This window comes from Poecilia latipinna, unplaced genomic scaffold, assembly GCF_001443285.1.
Source record: "Poecilia latipinna isolate Pla-1442-1.1 unplaced genomic scaffold, P_latipinna-1.0 Scaffold2549, whole genome shotgun sequence".
Classification (NCBI taxonomy): Eukaryota; Metazoa; Chordata; class Actinopteri; order Cyprinodontiformes; family Poeciliidae; genus Poecilia; species Poecilia latipinna.
In genome coordinates this window covers 42,989-62,011 of record NW_015115165.1, presented here as the reverse complement: position 1 = coordinate 62,011, position 19,023 = coordinate 42,989, and the positions used below count along the sequence as shown (strand labels likewise).

The 19,023-nt window shown below is 41.0% G+C and overlaps 2 protein-coding genes across 7 annotated transcripts in view; one reads left to right on the top strand and one right to left on the bottom strand.

Moving 5' to 3' along the window:
- The window catches only part of eppk1 (epiplakin 1), a 22,765-nt gene extending 11,537 nt beyond the window's left edge, over positions 1-11,228 (top strand). The window contains exons 3-5 of one of the 5 annotated variants that reach the window (XM_015020207.1): positions 2,856-2,971; positions 3,434-8,649; positions 9,667-11,228. In XM_015020207.1, the coding sequence (XP_014875693.1) occupies positions 3,440-8,649; positions 9,667-10,735 (6,279 nt within the window). In that variant the 5' untranslated portion in view covers positions 2,856-2,971; positions 3,434-3,439 and the 3' untranslated portion in view covers positions 10,736-11,228. Of the gene's footprint in view, positions 1-2,855; positions 2,972-3,433 lie in introns of all 5 variants that reach the window. The other 4 variants (XM_015020208.1, XM_015020206.1, XM_015020209.1 and 1 more) reach the window with 4 other exon arrangements.
- Positions 1-19,023, bottom strand: part of fbxl6 (F-box and leucine-rich repeat protein 6) — a 32,997-nt gene that overhangs the window by 8,250 nt on the left and 5,724 nt on the right. The window contains exons 2-10 of one of the 2 annotated variants that reach the window (XM_015020213.1): positions 17,015-17,467; positions 16,761-16,919; positions 16,618-16,681; positions 15,087-15,218; positions 14,801-14,908; positions 14,615-14,728; positions 13,368-13,599; positions 12,227-12,470; positions 11,808-11,976 (exon numbers count right to left, since the gene is read on the bottom strand). In XM_015020213.1, coding sequence (XP_014875699.1) covers positions 11,847-11,976; positions 12,227-12,470; positions 13,368-13,599; positions 14,615-14,728; positions 14,801-14,908; positions 15,087-15,218; positions 16,618-16,681; positions 16,761-16,919; positions 17,015-17,454 — 1,623 coding nt within the window. In that variant the 5' untranslated portion in view covers positions 17,455-17,467 and the 3' untranslated portion in view covers positions 11,808-11,846. Of the gene's footprint in view, positions 1-11,510; positions 11,977-12,226; positions 12,471-13,367; positions 13,600-14,614; positions 14,729-14,800; positions 14,909-15,086; positions 15,219-16,617; positions 16,682-16,760; positions 16,920-17,014; positions 17,468-19,023 lie in introns of those variants that run through there. The other variant, XM_015020212.1, reaches the window with a different exon arrangement.

The window sequence follows — 19,023 nt, the reverse complement described above, 5'->3', positions numbered from 1 at the left end:
GAAGTGGAATCAGATGGGAATTTAACTTTGAGCCATGTTGATATTTGTGTATCTTTTGAGGGAGGGGGGGGGCTAGGGGGGCTTGAGCACCTGCCCCTTTTGCTCCTTGCCCCCAAGGGCCCTTTTGGTCAATTTATTTATTTATTGCTGTATTATTTCCTAAGCCCTCTTCTGACATAATAACATGTACTAAAATTATTGTTTTGTTTTTTTCTACAACATAATAAGCCTTCCGGTCACCTTGTTACCTTTGACCTTTTGCCCGTGACCCAGTTGCCTCTCCACAGTGAGATAAGGCGGCTAACTGGAGCTGAACATAGCGAACGATCAGATTACAGATCAGTTTTTGGTGAATTATATATATTAAAAAAAACATTTTTGGTGAATAAAGTGGAGCAGACCTGCTGCTTGTCAGATGACGGAAAATGTTGAAGTCTCGTTTCTGCTTCAGCGGTTTAAGCAGAGAGGTAATGAAATACAACAGACACTGACAGGCCTCTGCGTCTGCCTTTCTCTGAAGAACTACTGAGCGGGAGGAGACAGATGAGGAAAAACTGTTCTTATCTATCGATTCAGTATTTTTATCATACAGACATTAGGTTGTTGTTGATGTGCTATTAGCTAGCTGCTAGCTAACGACTTTGCTAGTAAAGCAGGATAACTGAAAAGCTTCTTCCCTGTATCGTTAATGATATCAGTCATTCTTCAGTATCGATTATGCAATAGGGGAACATCGCCCGTCCAAAACCGATCATCTCCATAATGGATATATGTCTAATTTGCTTTGCTGCATAAAGTACATCGCATTTATTCTGGCGTTAGGTAAATGTAGCTTGAAGGAGAATAGCACTTAAATAAAAGTCCAACAAGGATATTCATTTAGAATTAAAAATAACTCGCGCTGAATTACCATGATAGATATAATGTATGTCATTAATGAAGGGGAAAAAAACTCAACCCAGACTTTAAGTTTAGGGTCTGGTTCGCAGAGTATGAAGTTAATTTATTTCCCCAATTATTCAATAAAAAATAAAAACCTCAGTTAAGTAAAATAAAATTGTAATCAAAACTTTTGGAATTATAATGATTTCTTTTTTAAAAACAAATTGTTTTGTTTAAAAAACTTTTTTTAAATTAAATAACTCATTTTTGTCTTGTGAACTTAAAAAGTTATTTGCCAAACATAAACTTTTATTTGCACACATCACAAATCTTTTGTTGCGATTTTGGGTCCTGCCCATGAGGTCATATGAGAATCACAAGCAAAACTTTGAGTCAAACAAAAATTTAGAATATCAAGAAAAGATTTCTGACATGCACAAATAAGTTTGTTTTGCAAAAAAAAATTAACTTCATGAGACAAATGTGTGATTTAAATGTTTAAAAAAGTTTTAAGGAAAACTCAATAGGCTTTTCCCATAGTGACATGCATTAACAATTCAATTTTTGCTTTTGTTTTTTCTGCAGTTCCACATTAAAGTTTGATGCAGCTCTGCTTTCCTGAATGGACCATCTTCATCTCCACTGCAGCAAACAGGCAGCTCTGTTTTATAGATTACAGTCACTAAAAGGTAGCATTGTGTCCTTGTTTATATTTTTAATAGTGTAATTCTGTAAAGACTAAATATGTCTGGTGGTCCAGCTCTGATTTACATATCCTGCTAAATTGCAGGTTTGAATATTGCAAAACTTTCCTATAACAAAATAGACCTGCAGAAAGAAATTACTAATAAAATATCTTACATATGCATAGCTGTATGCTCTGTATAGAGATTTTCCTTAGCTTTGATTGTATATCTCACAGTTTTGTAATTTATCATTGTTTATTAAACTCTGAAATCTGTTTGTTAATATTCTGTCCTAGAAGGTGGTTAGATGGGCCCCTTTTTCTTTGAGCTCCTGCCCCGTTAGTGGCCTCTGCACGGCCCTGTTGCGCTTCCTTCTTGGTTCTTGCGTGTTGCTCCGGGGTTATTGTTCTTCATAATTGTTATTTTTGATGGTCCAGAAAGCAACTCATGCCCACTTTCTTCGTCTGCTATTTGTTGCATTTTCTATGATTATTTTTTTTACATTGTACAAATAGCATTATTTTTTTTTTATCAATGCAACACTTGTAAAAATACTATATTTAGTTTTTTTACATTTCTATTTGCAATTTTCTATAAATAATATCTATTTTATATTTAACAAAGATACATATTTAATCAAGTATACTTTTATCTGCAAGAATATACAGTTGTCTTTTAACTTACAGATAGTTAAACTTATTTAGTGAACTTGTAAAAATTAATTAAACTATATTTGGGATGAAATGGTTGTTCTTACAAAGATGAATATTTTCAAAACTGGATCATCTGAACGGTTCCTTGAAGTGATTGGATCCCGAAGAGCCATAAGTCCCACCACTTCTACAGTATGTTTCGGCTTTTGGAGCAGAGACTGATGGGAGCTGGGTAGTTTGGTATTTAAATCTGTCTCCATGGTAACAGCTTTCCTCTGTATTTCTATTGGCTGCATGACTTGGTTTGTGCAGCATTCAAACTGAGCAGATTGTGGCAGACAGGTGGAAGCAAAGCAGAACAAAGAGTTTGAATTGATAACGATGTTGATTAAATTTAACATCTAGTTATTTTTATGGGAACGTGGATCTTTCAGAGCCATTGGAGCAATTTTGATCATGTTTCACATTTTATTGCATCATGTAGCGTTGGGCTCTGGTTCTGGTCTCGGCTGCAGCACTGGTACTCCCAGAAACAGAGGGCTTTAAAATACTCATGATAAAAAGAAACATCATGAAACTACAACCATCTCACTGATAGTGTGAGAAAAATAAAACTATCGTCTTTCTTTTTCAGGAGTAAACCTTAAAAGTTCAGCGGCTCTGACCATTAAATCCTGCATCCGCCTTCCTGAACTGGAACAACTGGAGCAGTTGAGGATCTACTTCTACGACTCTTAACGAAACCGAAAGGTTAGAAACGAACCAGGAGACCAAATTTAAGCACCTAGAAGGAATGGTTCAGTATGGATGTAAGGTGGACCAGGAGAATGAAATTATCAAATTACCTTCTGCATTAATGCTCTCCAAATGCACTGTTTAAATACCTGATCTCATGTAAACCCAAAGTGAGAGCCAAATTAAACTCCTTCAGCTGGGTGGAGGACCCCATTCTGAGCATAGTAGAAATCCTCTGTTTCTGCTCACCTTCATTTAGTATTTTTGACCGCTGGAGGCATTTCTTAATGTCTTGAACTCAGCTTCTGCCAGCAACTTGCAAATGAAATCATTCACATTTCCATCTCTGATTTGATTGTGGATGAAATGATGTTCAACTCAGGTCATTTCTTCTGGGTGCTGCATTCCCTAAAATAAAAGTTAGCTATAGAATAAGCCAATTTCAATGACTCTTTATGTTTTACCACTTCTTTTCAGGTCATTATGGTGTCCATCAGTCAGAACACTGCCATGAAGAAACATGGATATGAAGTCCATGAACCTGTGGCAGGCATATTTCTGGAGAAGACAGGGGAGAAATTCACCATTTATCAGGCCATGAAAAAACATCTGCTTAAACCGGGAACTGCATTAGCTCTGCTTGAAGCACAAGCAGCCACTGTGGGCGTCATAGATCCGATAGGAAACCGTATACTTCCTGTTGCCGATGCTGTTAAAGAAGGAGTAGTTGGTCCAGAAATGAGGGAGAAACTTCTCACTGCAGAGAAAGCCATCAGTGGGTACATAGACCCCTACACCAATCAAATTATATCTGTGTACCAGGCTATGCAAAAAGATTTAGTCCCCAGAGATTATGGCTTGAGGTTACTGGAAGCACAGATAGCCAGCAAAGGCATCTTTGACCCTGTGGAGAAGACCAGCATCTCAACTGATGCCGCGATCCAAAAGGGCCTTTATGAAAAGGCTTTGCTTAGTGACCACATGTCTGAGCTGAAGGTATTTTACAATCCAAGCACACAAGAATATCTTAACTACCAAAACCTTCTGGAAACATGCACTGTGGAGCCAGAAACTGGCTTGTTGCTCCTTCCTGTCTGCATTGCATTCAAAGGTCTGCGCAAAGGCATTTCCTCCAGTGAACTATTGGAGTCAAAGATCATTGACAAAGAAACATATGAAGACTTGCAAAAGGGGAAGACCACAACCCAGGATGTGATGTTGATGGAAACCGTGAAAGAATACCTGGAAGGCAAAGGCAGCATAGCAGGCATTGCTGATCTCTCAACCAATCAGAGAATAAGCATTTATCAAGCCATGAAGCAAGGGATAGTGATGCCAGGCACAGCACTTGTTCTGCTGGAAGCACAAGCAGCAACTGGGTTCATGATTGATCCTGTAGGAAACAAAAAATACACAGTGGATGAAGCTATTAAGCACAAACTTGTTGGCCCCGAATGTCATTTGAAGCTGCTTTCAGCTGAGCGAGCAGTGACTGGATACAAAGATCCTTATTCAGGAGAGACCATATCCCTATTTCAAGCTATGTCCAAGGATCTCATCGTTAAGGAACATGGGATCCGGCTACTGGAGGCACAAATTGCCACTGGTGGAATAATTGATCCAATCAACAGCCACAGACTTCCCACTCAAGTGGCCTTTAAGAGAGGCTATTTTGATGAAGAAATGAATAAGATACTGGAAGATGAAGGAGATGACACGAAAGGATTTTTTGACCCAAATACAGAAGACAACCTTACATACCTTCAGCTGATTGAAAGGTGTGTCACTGATCCTGGCACTGGATTGTGCCTTCTTCCTCTACATGACAAATCAGGCAAATTTAATTCTAGCTTTATTGACTACAAAACAAAAACTGTCTTCAAAACTGAAAAAATCAAAGTGACATTTGGGAAGTACATGGGAATGACAGTCTCTTTGTGGGAACTACTGATGTCAGAGTACTTCAATGAACACCAGAGGCAAGACATATTTCAGAAATACAAGGAAGGTAAGTTAAATATCACTACAATCATTAAGATGATTTTGGAGACCATAGAAACATCAGTAAAAACAACAAAAACCGTCTTTGAGGGCATACGGGAAACTGTCACAGCCAAGCAGCTTGTTGAAGCAGAAATCATCAGTGAGAAAGTGATGAAGGAGTTGGAAGATGGAAAAAAGTCAATAAAGGACGTAATAGAGGATGAAAATGTAAATGTTTACTTACAGGGAAAAGACAGCATCGCAGGTATTCTGCTTCCAGATTCCCAAGTTATAACAATCTACCAAGCCAGACAAAAAGGAAAGCTGATGCCAGGAACTGCTCTGATTCTGCTGGAGGCACAAGCAGCTACTGGGTTCATTATTGACCCCATTGGAAACAGGAAGTTTTCAGTGGATGATGCTGTCAAAGCTAAAATTGTGGGACCTGATGTCTGTCAGAAGCTGCGTTCAGCAGAGAGAGCAGTCACTGGGTATAAAGATCCACATGATGGAAAAATAATTTCTCTGTTCCAAGCTATGCAAAAAGACCTGATCCTGAAAGACCATGGGATTCGACTTCTGGAGGCACAGATTGCCACTGGTGGTATCATTGATCCGGTGAACAGCCACCGCATACCTGTACATGTAGCCTATAAGAGGGGATACTTCAATGAGGAGATGAATCAGATTTTGAGTGATCCAAGTGACGACACCAAAGGTTTCTTTGACCCCAATACCCATGAGAACCTGACATACTTGCAGCTCCTGGCTAGATGTGTCAAAGATCCCAGTACTGGCCTGTGCCTCTTACCTCTGAAAAGCAAGAGCACCAGAATAAATATTGATGACAACATGAGGGAAATTTTCCATAGGACAATAATTACTGTCAAGTATGGCAGATTCAAGGGCAACACAACTCTGTGGGAAGCAATCAATTCAGAATATCTGTCTGAAGACAAACGACAGGACCTTTTCAAACTTTTCAGGTCCCGGAAAATCACTGTTGAGCAACTGACAGTAATCATTATAGATATCATTGAGAGCAAAGAGATAAAACAGCAAGCAGAGCTGAACTTTGAAGGTCTCAGGGGAGAGGTGTCTGTTGTGGATCTCTTGGATCTTGAAATTGTAGATGAAAAAACATACAAAAGTATAATTGATGGAAAGCTTTCAAGTACCGATGTAATGAAGATGGACAGTGTAAGAGCCTGTCTCCAAGGGACAAGCTGTGTAGCAGGATTGATACTACAACCCTCCAATCAGAAACTAAGCATCAATGAGGCACAGAAAATGGGCATCCTCACTCCAGGCACTGCCCTTTGTCTCCTTGAAGCTCAGGCGGCCACAGGATTCATTGTAGATCCTCTAAAAAACCAAAAACATACAGTGGAAGAAGCACTAAAAGAAAAAGTCATTGGTCCACAAATGTACGAAAAGCTGTTGTCTGCAGAGAAAGCTGTCACCGGTTACAAAGACCCATACACAGGTCAAAAGATCTCTCTATTCCAAGCCTTGAAAAAGGATCTTATTGTCAAACAGCATGGTATTCGTTTACTTGAGGCCCAAATTGCTACTGGTGGTATCATCGATCCATTGAAATGCCTTCATTTACCTCTAGAGGTTGCATACAGGAAAGGTTATTTTGATGCAGAACTCAATCAAATCTTAACAGACCCCACTGATGACACAAAGGGCTTCTTCGACCCAAAGACTCAAGAAAATCTGACATATATGCAAATGTTGAGCAGATGTGTGAAAGATAAAGACACTGGACTCCTTCTCCTGCCACTGAATGACACACCAAAGACAAGAGCAAAAACAGACAAGATATACACAGAAGCAGAAATAAGGCAAGAGTTTGAAAAGACATTTGTAAGTGTAAGTGTGGGACGATATTTGGGAAAATCTGTTTCTCTCTGGGACTTGATTCACTCTTGTTACTTCACTGAAGATCAGCAACTAGAATTTATTGAAAAAGTCAAAACAAAGCAGATGAACACCCAAACAATAATCACATTAGTGATTTCCACAATTGAAAAACTGGAAAGGGAAGCCCCCAAAGTGACAATGGGGCTGAGAAAGGAAGTCTCTTCACAACAACTCCTGGATTCTGATATTATTGACTCGGCCACATTCATACAGGTTAAGGAAGGAAAGCTAAACTTTGATGAAGTAAGCAAAAGTGAAATTGTGACAAGATATCTTCGGGGAACTGCAAGCATTGCTGGAATCAAAATTTATCCAACCCAGGATGTAATGAGCATTTATGAGGCAAAACAAAAAAATCTTTTGACTCCCGGCATTGCACTTGTACTGCTTAAAGCACAATCTGCAACAGGATGGGTGATTGATCCTGTCAGCAATAAGTTCTATTCAGTTGATGAGGGTGTAAAGGAGAAGGTAATTGGAACAGATGTCCTTGAGCAACTTCTTTCAGCACAGCGTGCTGTCACTGGCTTTAAAGATCCTTACACAGACAGCACCATATCCCTGTTTGAAGCGATGACAGAACGACTTATTGAAAGAAGTGAAGGCCTCCATCTTCTTGAAGCACAGATAGCAACTGGAGGAATTATCGACCCAAATCAAAGCCACAGAGTACCTGCTCAAGTTGCTATTAAAAAAGGATTCCTCGATGAAGAAACTCACAAAATTCTGCAAAACCCAAGTGATGATGCAAAGGGTTACTTTGACCCAAATACCAATGAAAATTTATCCTACGTTCAACTGATGAGTCGATGTGAAAGAGATTCCAAAACTGGACTCCTTCTCCTGCCATTGGATGTTGATGAATCCAAAGAGTTTCATGCGGATGAGCAGGTGGAGCTTGCCTTCAAAAACAAAAGTATTTCCCTGTATGTAGGAAAATTCAAGAACAACGAAATAACAGTGTGGGAGTTATTGCTTTCTGAATGTATCTCAGCAGAAAAGAGACAGCAGCTGATAAGACAGTACAAAACAGGAGCTTTGAAATTAGAGGAAATCATTGAAATCCTGACAGTTATTATCACAGAACTCTCAACTAAAGAAAGAAAGTTCAAAGGACTAAGAAAACAGGTATCAGCTAGTGAACTGTTAGAGTCAAAAATTATCACAAAGGAGATTTTCGACAAAATAATGCAGGGCCAAATAAGTGAGGAAAATGTGACAGAAATTGAGTCCATTCAGAAGTACCTTGGTGCGACAAACTGCATAGCAGGTGTGAGAGTGGAATCAACAAAGACCGTTATGAGCATTTATGAAGCTAAGTGCCGAGGTCTACTGACTCCTGGTACCTCCCTAATTCTTCTGGAAGCCCAAGCTGCCACTGGCTTTGTCGTTGACCCAGTAAACAACAAGAAACTTTCAGTAGAGGAAGCTGTTGCTCAAGGAGTAGTTGGGAAAGAGTGGAAGAAGAAATTGCTCTCAGCAGAAAGAGCAGTCACAGGATACAAAGATCCCTACACTGGAAACACAATTTCTTTGTTCCAGGCCCTGAAGAAAGATCTGATTGTTAAGGATCACGGGATCCGTCTTCTGGAGGCACAGATAGCAACAGGAGGAATAATAGATCCAGTCCACAGTCACAGGGTGCCCGTACAGGTGGCATACCAAAGAGGTTACTTTGATGAAGAGATGAACCAGATCTTATCTGATCCAGATGATGACACCAAGGGTTTCTTTGACCCCAACACCAAGGAGAACCTTACATACCTCCAGCTGATCGAAAGGTGTGCCAAAGATCCACATACGGACCTAAACCTACTGTCCATTGTGAGGAAAGGCGAGTTCTATTTCTTTGTTGATGAGGCCACAAAGGTCATCTTGAAGTCTACAACAACAACCAAAGCTGGAGGAAAATACAAAGGCACCACAGTTTCTCTGTGGGATTTGCTTTACTCCAAATACATCACAGAGGAAAAGAGGAGAGATCTTGTCCAGCAGTTCAAAGCTGGAACTCTCACCATCGAACACTTCTTGGAAATCGTCTTGACCATCATTCAGCAGAAGACCACAACAACAACAACAACGAGTACGGCAACAACAATCACAGAGACTACTGAGGAAAAAATCTTCAAGGGAATCAGAAAAGATGTCAACCTGACTGAACTAGTTGAATCAAAAATTATTGATGAGGAACTCTACAAGAAAATTGTTGATGAAGATGTCACAGTGGCTGAAGTCAGTGAAATGGATTCAGTACGTAAATACCTTGAAGGAACCAACAGCATTGCAGGAGTGTACATCCAGTCCACCAAGGAGACGCTGAGCATCTATGAAGCCAAACGCCGAGGTCTACTGACTCCAGGCACCTCTCTGGTTCTGCTGGAAGCCCAAGCCGCCACTGGTTTCATGATCGACCCAGTGGAGAACAAGAAACTTTCTGTAGAGGAAGCTGTTGGTCAGAGACTGGTTGGTAAAGAATGGAAGGACAAACTGATTTCAGCAGAAAGAGCAGTCACAGGGTACAAAGATCCCTACACTGGAAACACAATTTCTTTGTTCCAGGCCCTGAAGAAAGATCTGATTGTTAAGGATCACGGGATCCGTCTTCTGGAGGCACAGATAGCAACAGGAGGAATAATAGATCCAGTCCACAGTCACAGGGTGCCCGTACAGGTGGCATACCAAAGAGGTTACTTTGATGAAGAGATGAACCAGATCTTATCTGATCCAGATGATGACACCAAGGGTTTCTTTGACCCCAACACCAAGGAGAACCTTACATACCTCCAGCTGATCGAAAGGTGTATTACAGATCCTGCCACAGGTCTCAGTTTATTGGTCATTGTGAAGAAAGGCGAGTTCTATTTCTTTGTTGATGAGGCCACAAAGGTCATCTTGAAGTCTACAACAACAACCAAAGCTGGAGGAAAATACAAAGGCACCACAGTTTCTCTGTGGGATTTGCTTTACTCCAAATACATCACAGAGGAAAAGAGGAGAGATCTTGTCCAGCAGTTCAAAGCTGGAACTCTCACCATCGAACACTTCTTGGAAATCGTGTTGACCATCATTCAGCAGAAGACCACAACAACAACAACAACGAGTACGGCAACAACAATCACAGAGACTACTGAGGAAAAAATCTTCAAGGGAATCAGAAAAGATGTCAACCTGACTGAACTAGTTGAATCAAAAATTATTGATGAGGAACTCTACAAGAAAATTGTTGATGAAGATGTCACAGTGGCTGAAGTCAGTGAAATGGATTCAGTACGTAAATACCTTGAAGGAACCAACAGCATTGCAGGAGTGTACATCCAGTCCACCAAGGAGACGCTGAGCATCTATGAAGCCAAACGCCGAGGTCTACTGACTCCAGGCACCTCTCTGGTTCTGCTGGAAGCCCAAGCCGCCACTGGTTTCATGATCGACCCAGTGGAGAACAAGAAACTTTCTGTAGAGGAAGCTGTTGGTCAGAGACTGGTTGGTAAAGAATGGAAGGACAAACTGATTTCAGCAGAAAGAGCAGTCACAGGGTACAAAGATCCCTACACTGGAAACACAATTTCTTTGTTCCAGGCCCTGAAGAAAGATCTGATTGTTAAGGATCACGGGATCCGTCTTCTGGAGGCACAGATAGCAACAGGAGGAATAATAGATCCAGTCCACAGTCACAGGGTGCCCGTACAGGTGGCATACCAAAGAGGTTACTTTGATGAAGAGATGAACCAGATCTTATCTGATCCAGATGATGACACCAAGGGTTTCTTTGACCCCAACACCAAGGAGAACCTTACATACCTCCAGCTGATCGAAAGGTGTATTACAGATCCTGCCACAGGTCTCAGTTTGTTATCATTAAAAAAGTAAATTCAGTTTTAAAATAAGTGAATCTAACAAGTATTCTCACTTTCAGTATGAATTTTATTGCCATTCATCCATTAGTGAAACTTATTTCATTTCACCTTACCTGGAATCCAAACCAGCATCTTATATGTGATGGAAAATTCCTACATTTGTGTTAGTCATAAAATACTTAATAAATTAGCTGTCATCAAAATGACGCTTTAACACTTATCATAAGTATTTGAATATCAAAGGGAAAGTTAAAATTAAAGGGATTTTTTTTGTGTGTCTTTTGCCTAATAATCTGCTTGTTAACTGTTTTAATGGGTTCCACTTTTTGTTTGTGTTGGAAATGATGGTTATTGTTCTGTGATGCAATCAGATGGTTCTCTTTGCATAAAGTTTTCAGTTTTTTCTCTGGGGTCAAATGTGATTTTTTGTGTGGATGTAATTGGAGCAAGGGGCGACTTCCCCTTTTCCACCTTTAATGAGGTCCAATAAATTGATGTAATGTTTACCTTTTTCTTATTAAATATTTTTCTTTTAACAAGCAAATGTTATGTTTTATGTTCAGGGTCTGGTGCTAATGAGGTTTTCACACTTTAGTCACCAGAAAAACATGAAGTTCAACAATAAGTCTATACTGTTTTCAATAATTTTCCAGAAAGGAAGTTCAGAGAAATGTCTTTTCTGCTCTTCCTTAAAAATAGTACCATCTAGTGGAACATAATAATATAACACTTTTTGTAGAAACATTTTATTTTCACTTGTAAAATGTTTTGGTCATGAGGGATTTTTAAAAAAAATAAGTCAGACATTCTAAAATGTATTAAAATGTTTTCAAATAAAAATTATCCAAGCCCAGGAGTCCATAGGTCTGAACCGCTTAATACCGGGAGTGTGTTGGGAATAAAAGTACAGTATTGGTGGGAGCTCGCCTGTAATGAGCCCTTTGTGATTTCAATTTGATACATAAAGGGTATTTTAAATAAAATGCATTGTTATTTTCACCTCCCATGCCTTCTGGAACAGCTTTAATTTTTTTAGATTTTGAAAAGAATCAGAAAGAAAACTCTAACAGTTCCCCAACATTATCAAAGGCACGAAGCACCAAATGTTCAGCTGAATAAGAGACTCAGTGCAGATTGGTCAACAGCTCTTGGATTTCTTCCTGGCTGCGGTAAATCTTTTTCACTCCTCTTGGAAGGTTGCGACACGATGAAAGGTTGAGGTAACCCAGAGAGGTCATTCGTTCGACGACCGGCCTGCAGGAAGAGGCGCAGAGAGAGAAGGATTTTTAACAACTGCAGGGCTTGAGACGAACAGCATCAAGTGAATCAAAGTTTTTACTGCGTATAGTTTACTGCATTGTTTAGACTTTATATTAAATGTAGACAACCTTTAACATAAAGCAAACAGCAGCATCACTTACGAAGGATAAACCTGTTGGAAAAGACCTGCCAGCCAGAAAAGCCAGGTGATGAATATTAAAGGTACAGGTGACGGATGGCTTACCTCAGAGCCTGCGCTGTTATCTTGGTGCCGCTGAGGTTCAGCGAGAGCAGCATGTCGGCTTCAGCAACCTGAGCGAGGAACGCCAGCGCCACCTCCAGGTCGGCCTCGGTAAACGGCTGATTGGTGATGTCGAGCTGCTGCAGCGTCGGACCCCACTTCTCCATCAGCAGCTGAAGGTTCTTCTTCACTGACGTGAATCCGATGTTTTTAGTAAAATATTGACCCCAGAACAGACACTCAAGCTCTGGAAGACATTTTAAAAAGCAAAACTGATCATCAAATGTCTCCTATCAGCCGCCGTAGTACGGTCCGCTGACTGTCCTACACAAACTTTAATCATTTTTTACAATGAAACTCTTCAGCTGCTCATTTTAGCAAACAGAGCGCTGGTTGATGTCTTATATGTATTATTATGTATGAATATGTTCACCTGACTGACCTGAGGAACAGGTATCCAAACTCTTTAAGATGTTTTTAGATTTTTCATTATGGCACCAAAGTCTAATTAAATGCAGCAAGAAAATAAAATTGATTTGTTAATTATTGTAAGACATTTTATTGACTAAATGTGCTTTGTTCTATTTTAAAAACTTTTTCTGGTTCTGTCATAATGTAAAATTATCTATTTAAATGTAAAAAATAATTAATACATGATAATAATAACAACAGCAAGGTAATATATAATACAATACACTGTAATATAATTAATATGATATAATAATGTTTTACTTCAAGGTCAAAAAGTCTCACTGCAATAATATAAAAGTAATAAATCTAAATTATAAAAATAATTTTTTGGGTTTTTTCTAGTGGTGAGATCTGTGCTGTAGTCCACTTCCTGCTGTTGGAGTGGTCTCCGCTCCACTTGGTGTTCACATTCAAACCGAACCAAGACCCAGGCTTGGAGGGCCAGAGGTCAGAGGTCAGTTAGCATTCACACCTTACCAACCGAACTGGACTTTGACTAGGCAAACGGACTGGAGTTGGGTTGAAGCGGACTGAACAGAGATGGTAATGAATTAAGTGATATTTGTGAAGTAATCTCCAGAGCTAAGCTAGTGCTAACTCCTATTGTTGCTTGAATAATTTGCTCAGTAAACATGTACGAAGGAAAGGCAGAAATGTGGCGTCTTTTACACACTTGGACACGGTAACTGGGCCAGACCAAAGGTTGTGATCCGTGTGGAGCCTCGTAGGTCCAGCACTCGCAGTCTGGTGGAGCCGAACAGAACGTCCAGCAGAACCTGGTCGGTCATGTAGGAATACTCTGTGTTGGCAATACAAAACTCATCCAGCAGCGGGAATCCGGCTTCTGACTCGCCTCTTTTACGCATCGCCTTGTGCTGAATTTGGATGTTAAACATCCGGAAAATCTGAAAGGAAGGGAGAAAACAAGATTATCGGATTATCAAAAGGGGAAAAAAGTCTGGTGTCGTACAAAACAAATCAATATAAGTAGAAAACTCTTTTAAATTTGTTTGCATGCTTTACATTTTTCCTTCAGTCTGTGGAATAAAAGTTAAATCCATCCATCCACCATCCAACATGCTTATCCCCACTGTGGTTGTGAGTGGTGCTGGTGCCTATCCCCAGAGGTCAACAGGTGAGAGGCGGAGTCACCTGGACAGGTCACCAGTCCATTGCAGGGTAAGCTCAATATATCTGGAAGGTTTTTGATTTGCTGAGTCTCTCATAGAAATCAGACTCTGAAGGTCTGAGAAAGATCTTCTGGAGTTTCTCAGGCACTAAACCTGATGCTGGTTCATTATCAGAGAGCTAGAAGAACTACCAGAGACACACACCTCCAAATTGTGCATTATTAGATGGTTAACAGCAGCAGGTTTTTCACAATACGTTTTTTTAAAAACTTGATTTTAAAGAGAAATCCTGGCATATAATTCAGTGATGAGGAGAAGAGTTTTAATAGGTGCCGTTAAAATAGCAACAAGCTTTCAGGCTTGTTAATTTTGGACTTTATGTCCGTCTGATTGCACTCAGAGATAAATGCAGAGTGCTTCACCAGTTTGAATCTATGCAACAGGAAGGCAGAAAAACTCTCCTTCATGGTCTCACATCAGGTCTCTGATGGTTTCCACAGCAGGACTGGAACTGATGATGAAGGTACAGAAACCTCCTCTGTGCTGCACATGGGAACTGTGTAGATCCAGCTAGCCTGAGGCATTCAGGGTGTGGACTGGCTTCCATTTAGAGGTGTCATAATAAATGCAGCCAATCACAGCCAACCACAGCCAATCACAACCAATCACAGCCAATCACAGCTGATCCTGGTTGGTCTGGAGACCATATGATGTGTGAAGAGCTGTTGGAAAGTTGTGACTAACAGAAAACTTCAGTTTGAATAATTTAGTAAAACTAGATTTTAATGACCTTCAGTTTGGGACAGGCCTTCTGTAGCGACTGAAAGCAAACAGATAGTTCTGTGTCTTTACTGTCCAGCTTCTTGTTAACTTCCAGCAGCTCCAGATCAGGACAAAATCCTTTCTGCAAAGACAAGCACATCGATCTGTAAGAAGAGTTCAGAGCAGCAGGCAGGCATAAAAACATGAACCTCACAGCGATTGCTGCCAGAACTTTGTCATTCCTGTGGCTGCGGGTGAAGAGCATCTGCCTGATCTGCTTCCCATGTTCCTCCAGGAAGTCCACCAGTCCCTCCACCTGAAACTGCACCACAGAAAAAACACTGACAACTGGTTCAGATCAACCAGCTTATTATTAAATCACACAGTAAATTAGTTAATATAAAGCATTTATTAGATGCTTGTTCTGAACGACTACATTGGATCTAAGACTATTAACTATTAATCATCCCACCAACCATCCCACCAGTCGACCCACCAACCTCTGAATGCTGCAGGTTGAGTCGCTGGAGGTTGCGGCTGTGCAGGCCCAAGCTGCGCAGGCCGCTGCCTGTCACTCCTCTGCAGTAAGACAGGTGGACTGAACGCAGGTGAGGACAAAACTCAGAGACAGTCTGAAGGAGATAAAAACAAGAGAAGCACAATTAACAATAGCTTAGAAAATGTGTAGTTAGTATTTTGTTATCTTTGATAACCAAGTGGAGAATAACTGATGTAGCTTTTCAGATGATGTGGGAAGCTGCAGATTTAAACTGTTTTTGAGAATCAGAATCAGAAGAATTTTATTGTCATTGTCACAAAGACAATGAAACTGCAGTTTCAGTTACAACCATCCATTACACAACAACACGGGGGGGGGATGAGAGGGGGGATAGTTGGCTGAGGCCTCGCAGCCTGACAGGCGCCGCCTTGCAGGAGGAAATAGGACAAATAAGAAAACCATCAGGTTAGGAGAGGACAAAAACCGCCTGTCTCACACTCTGTTCTTTGAAGGCAGTTTGAGATGAAGGAAAACACCTCGGGACCTAACCACATATAAACACATGTAGGCAAAACAAGCCGGGTACAAGGAGGAGGTGTGACGTGCAAATGGGTCTCATCTGAGTTATGTGTGTGTCAGACCATGAAGCCTGACTGAAGCACCCGATTATCTGTGATTATCTGTGATTATCTGTGATTATCTGTGATTGTCTGTACGATCTTGGCGTTCACCACCAGCTTAATCAGTTCAGGGCCACAGATGTTCCAGGGAGGGGGGCAGCAGAACAGAGCCCTCTTTAGACACAACAACCAGGGGAGGATCGCTGGCCAGCCAAGCCCAGCCCGGGTCCAGATTCAGATAGCAGAAAGTTGTTTAGGTCAGGCTGACATCAGTTTACTGCCTGCCTTGAAAGTCTCTCTGGAGCTTCTCAATGGCAAATCCAAACAGCCAAATTTAGGGTCTCCTGCCTGATCCGAGCGAACAACGTTCACACCGTATCCATTCTGAGTCCGAGATCCGCTGGCCGGCCTCGGTCCTGTTCCAGGATCACACCCAGTCTGCGCTCAGCTCCCGTATCATCTCAGTCTGAGTGTTGATCGCTCTGCAGATTCCATCAACCGGACCCGGCAGCCTTGAAGTGGCTAAAAGGCGGCTCAGCCAACTCCAATAAGCAGAAACCCTGTTATCGTGAATCCAATCATCTACACATCTTCAACATCCTCGACTGACGGCATCGTCAGACACACGGTCTTCCACTTCCATCCAGAATCCATCGTATATCCAGTGAAGAATGTCCCGTCGGGACACGAAGGTTCCCCCTTACCCGGTTTCCCAGTGGAAAAAATGTTTCAATTGCGTTGAGACCAGCTGACCAGATCCATAATTTGCAACTTTGGAAGCTTTTCAAAAGAAAGACTCTGAAAACACAGGACACAGACGCTGAGCAGGGAAGATGGGGAGGACAGGGAGACAGAGAAGGTGCGTCCTCCTCCTTCAAAGGACAGAGCAGAAAGTATTTGTTTCAGCATTACCTCTAAAGCGAAGTCAACGCTGGTTGCCCAGTGACACAGAGTGAAGTCACTCAGCTGGGAGAATCTAAATAAGAACAACGACTCATGTTTAAGGGCGTTTAGTTTGGATTTAAATCAGTGATTAAACCATCTGAAGCCCTGACCTGTTTTGAGCCAGCCAGGTAAACGTCTCCTTTATCCTGTTTGAGGTCTTCTCAGTCTGACCTCTTGCTGGTTGGATCCAGCAGTGACTTACCACCACCTTCCTCCACAGAGTTAAAGTGGCGGCGGCGGCGTTCCACAGGCGACAGACTCTGCTGACCCTGCACCGCAAAAACAACAGCGAGTCGGACCCCAAACTCTGAATCCTCTCAGTCAAAGACTGAAGGCAGCTCCTCGTGTGAAATGCTGTTAATACCTGCATAGGAAAGGCACCGCGCCGTCCTGAACAACCAGCATCTGGAAGATGTTGACCAGCACCTCCTCAGGTAAAAGCTGCCCCCACCTGTCCTCCTCAGGAAACCTGTCCTCTTCTTCCTCCTTCACTGTTTTCCTTTTCAGTCTAGATTTAGAACATACTGTTTTTTTCTTCTTTTTTTGATTCTTAAGCAACTTTGCTTTGGAAACATTTTTCCTCCTGCTAGTCCAAAGCAAGCCTTCAGACTGAGACGAAGTGTTGGATATGTAGAGAAGCATGTCTTCGCCCTGCTGGATGGTGAATGCGGGTCGGGACACTCTGGCCCTTTTGGCTTTCCTTGCTTTTTCGCCCTCCTTTCTTTTCGGCGTTGGTTTCCTCGCTGTTGCGTCGCCGCCCGTTCCTCCGCCGCCCGTTCCTCCGCTCTGGGCTGAGGCGTCCATCGCTGCTGCTGTCCTGGTTTTAATCAGCAAGGAGACAAAAACAGGAAATTAATTGATTAGACATTTTTTACACTGTCAAGTTCAAGCACATAAAATTGTAATCTTGCTTCTTTATGCTATAAAAAGGGGATCATTTTGCAAAAAAAATCTTTAATTATCCTTCAGATATCTTAACAGTGTAATCTGTTTCTGCTTTGATTTGAGCTGGAACAATTGTATTTTCAGATCCAGAACTGAGAATAAAAGCCACAAATTATAAAGAAAAGAGTAAACATGAGAATTCACAAAGTAGCGTCATTTCATGCTCTGCAATGTGTACAAATGTGAAAACATATTTGTTTTTCAGGTAGATCCTGATGGAAAACCACTTATATCAATAAACAGAAAACTGAGGTGTTGCCTTCAGATTCCCCAGGCCCCACTCTGGATAAACCAGTCCCACCAGCAGCTTCCACTTCCAAACCCAGTCTAACCAGCTCTTATTTACACATTTCCATGTCAAGTCTGTTTTTCTTTTTGTTTTTTTATCAATATATTTATTGAGTTTTTCAAAATACAGCATACATAAATGATACACAAGAGTATGAAGCATATATGTATTTAACAAATTACTGTATAAGAAAAATATAGTCGTACCAATACAATAATGCAAATAAAAACATACAATAACTAAAAATAAAATAAAATAAAAACAAGTCAAGGCAGTTATCGAAATAACTGGTTACACTGCACTGGTTACCATTTACACTTTAGGTGGCATACTAAGAGGCTGAGCGAGCGTCGGGGTCAGTCTGAGAAAGAAGGTCCAAAAACGGCTGCCAGATACTACAGAACTTATTAGTGGAGCCCACAACATCATACCGCAGTTTCTCCAAATGAAGAATCTCGGTAAAATCACTTAACCACATTTTAAACTGAGGAACCTTGTCAGTTTTCCACAATCTTAATATTAAGTCTGTTGTTTTAATATTTCTATAAATATTCATCTGTAACCTGGTTGTATTTCTCTTTTGTTAAAATTACACAAAATGTCTTTTTTTGGTTATTTGTATAGTTACTTGTAATGTTCCTTACCTGACTGAAACACCTCTAAAAAAAACTGTCATTGTTTTAACCGTGTTACTTTAAGATCGGAAGCCCCTCGTTTTTATTTCTTCTTCTGTGGTATTGTCTTTAAATTGTTTGCGCCCTTAGACTCTCCCCTTTTGTCTTGTTGTCCTGCCTGAGAGGTATGTGCTGTTTATTTTTCATCTAAATACATCCAGTTTATTTATAGATTTATTAACTTAAGTTTTGTCATGTACTTTTGTTTTGTATAGGACTTGGAGCGGGCGGCCTATAACACGGTTGTTTTCTATATGTTGTTCTCATCATAATAAATTGAGAAATCATCCTTTTTAAAGTCAAACCGTGTCACAGCCTGATCACTCCATTTTCTTACACCCTTGTCCCTTAGTGGGGTCGGGAGGGTTGCTGGTGCCAATCTCCAGCTAACCTTCTGGTCGAGAGGCGGGGTCACCCTGGACAGGTTGCCAGTCTGTCGCAGGACAACACAGAGACACACACACC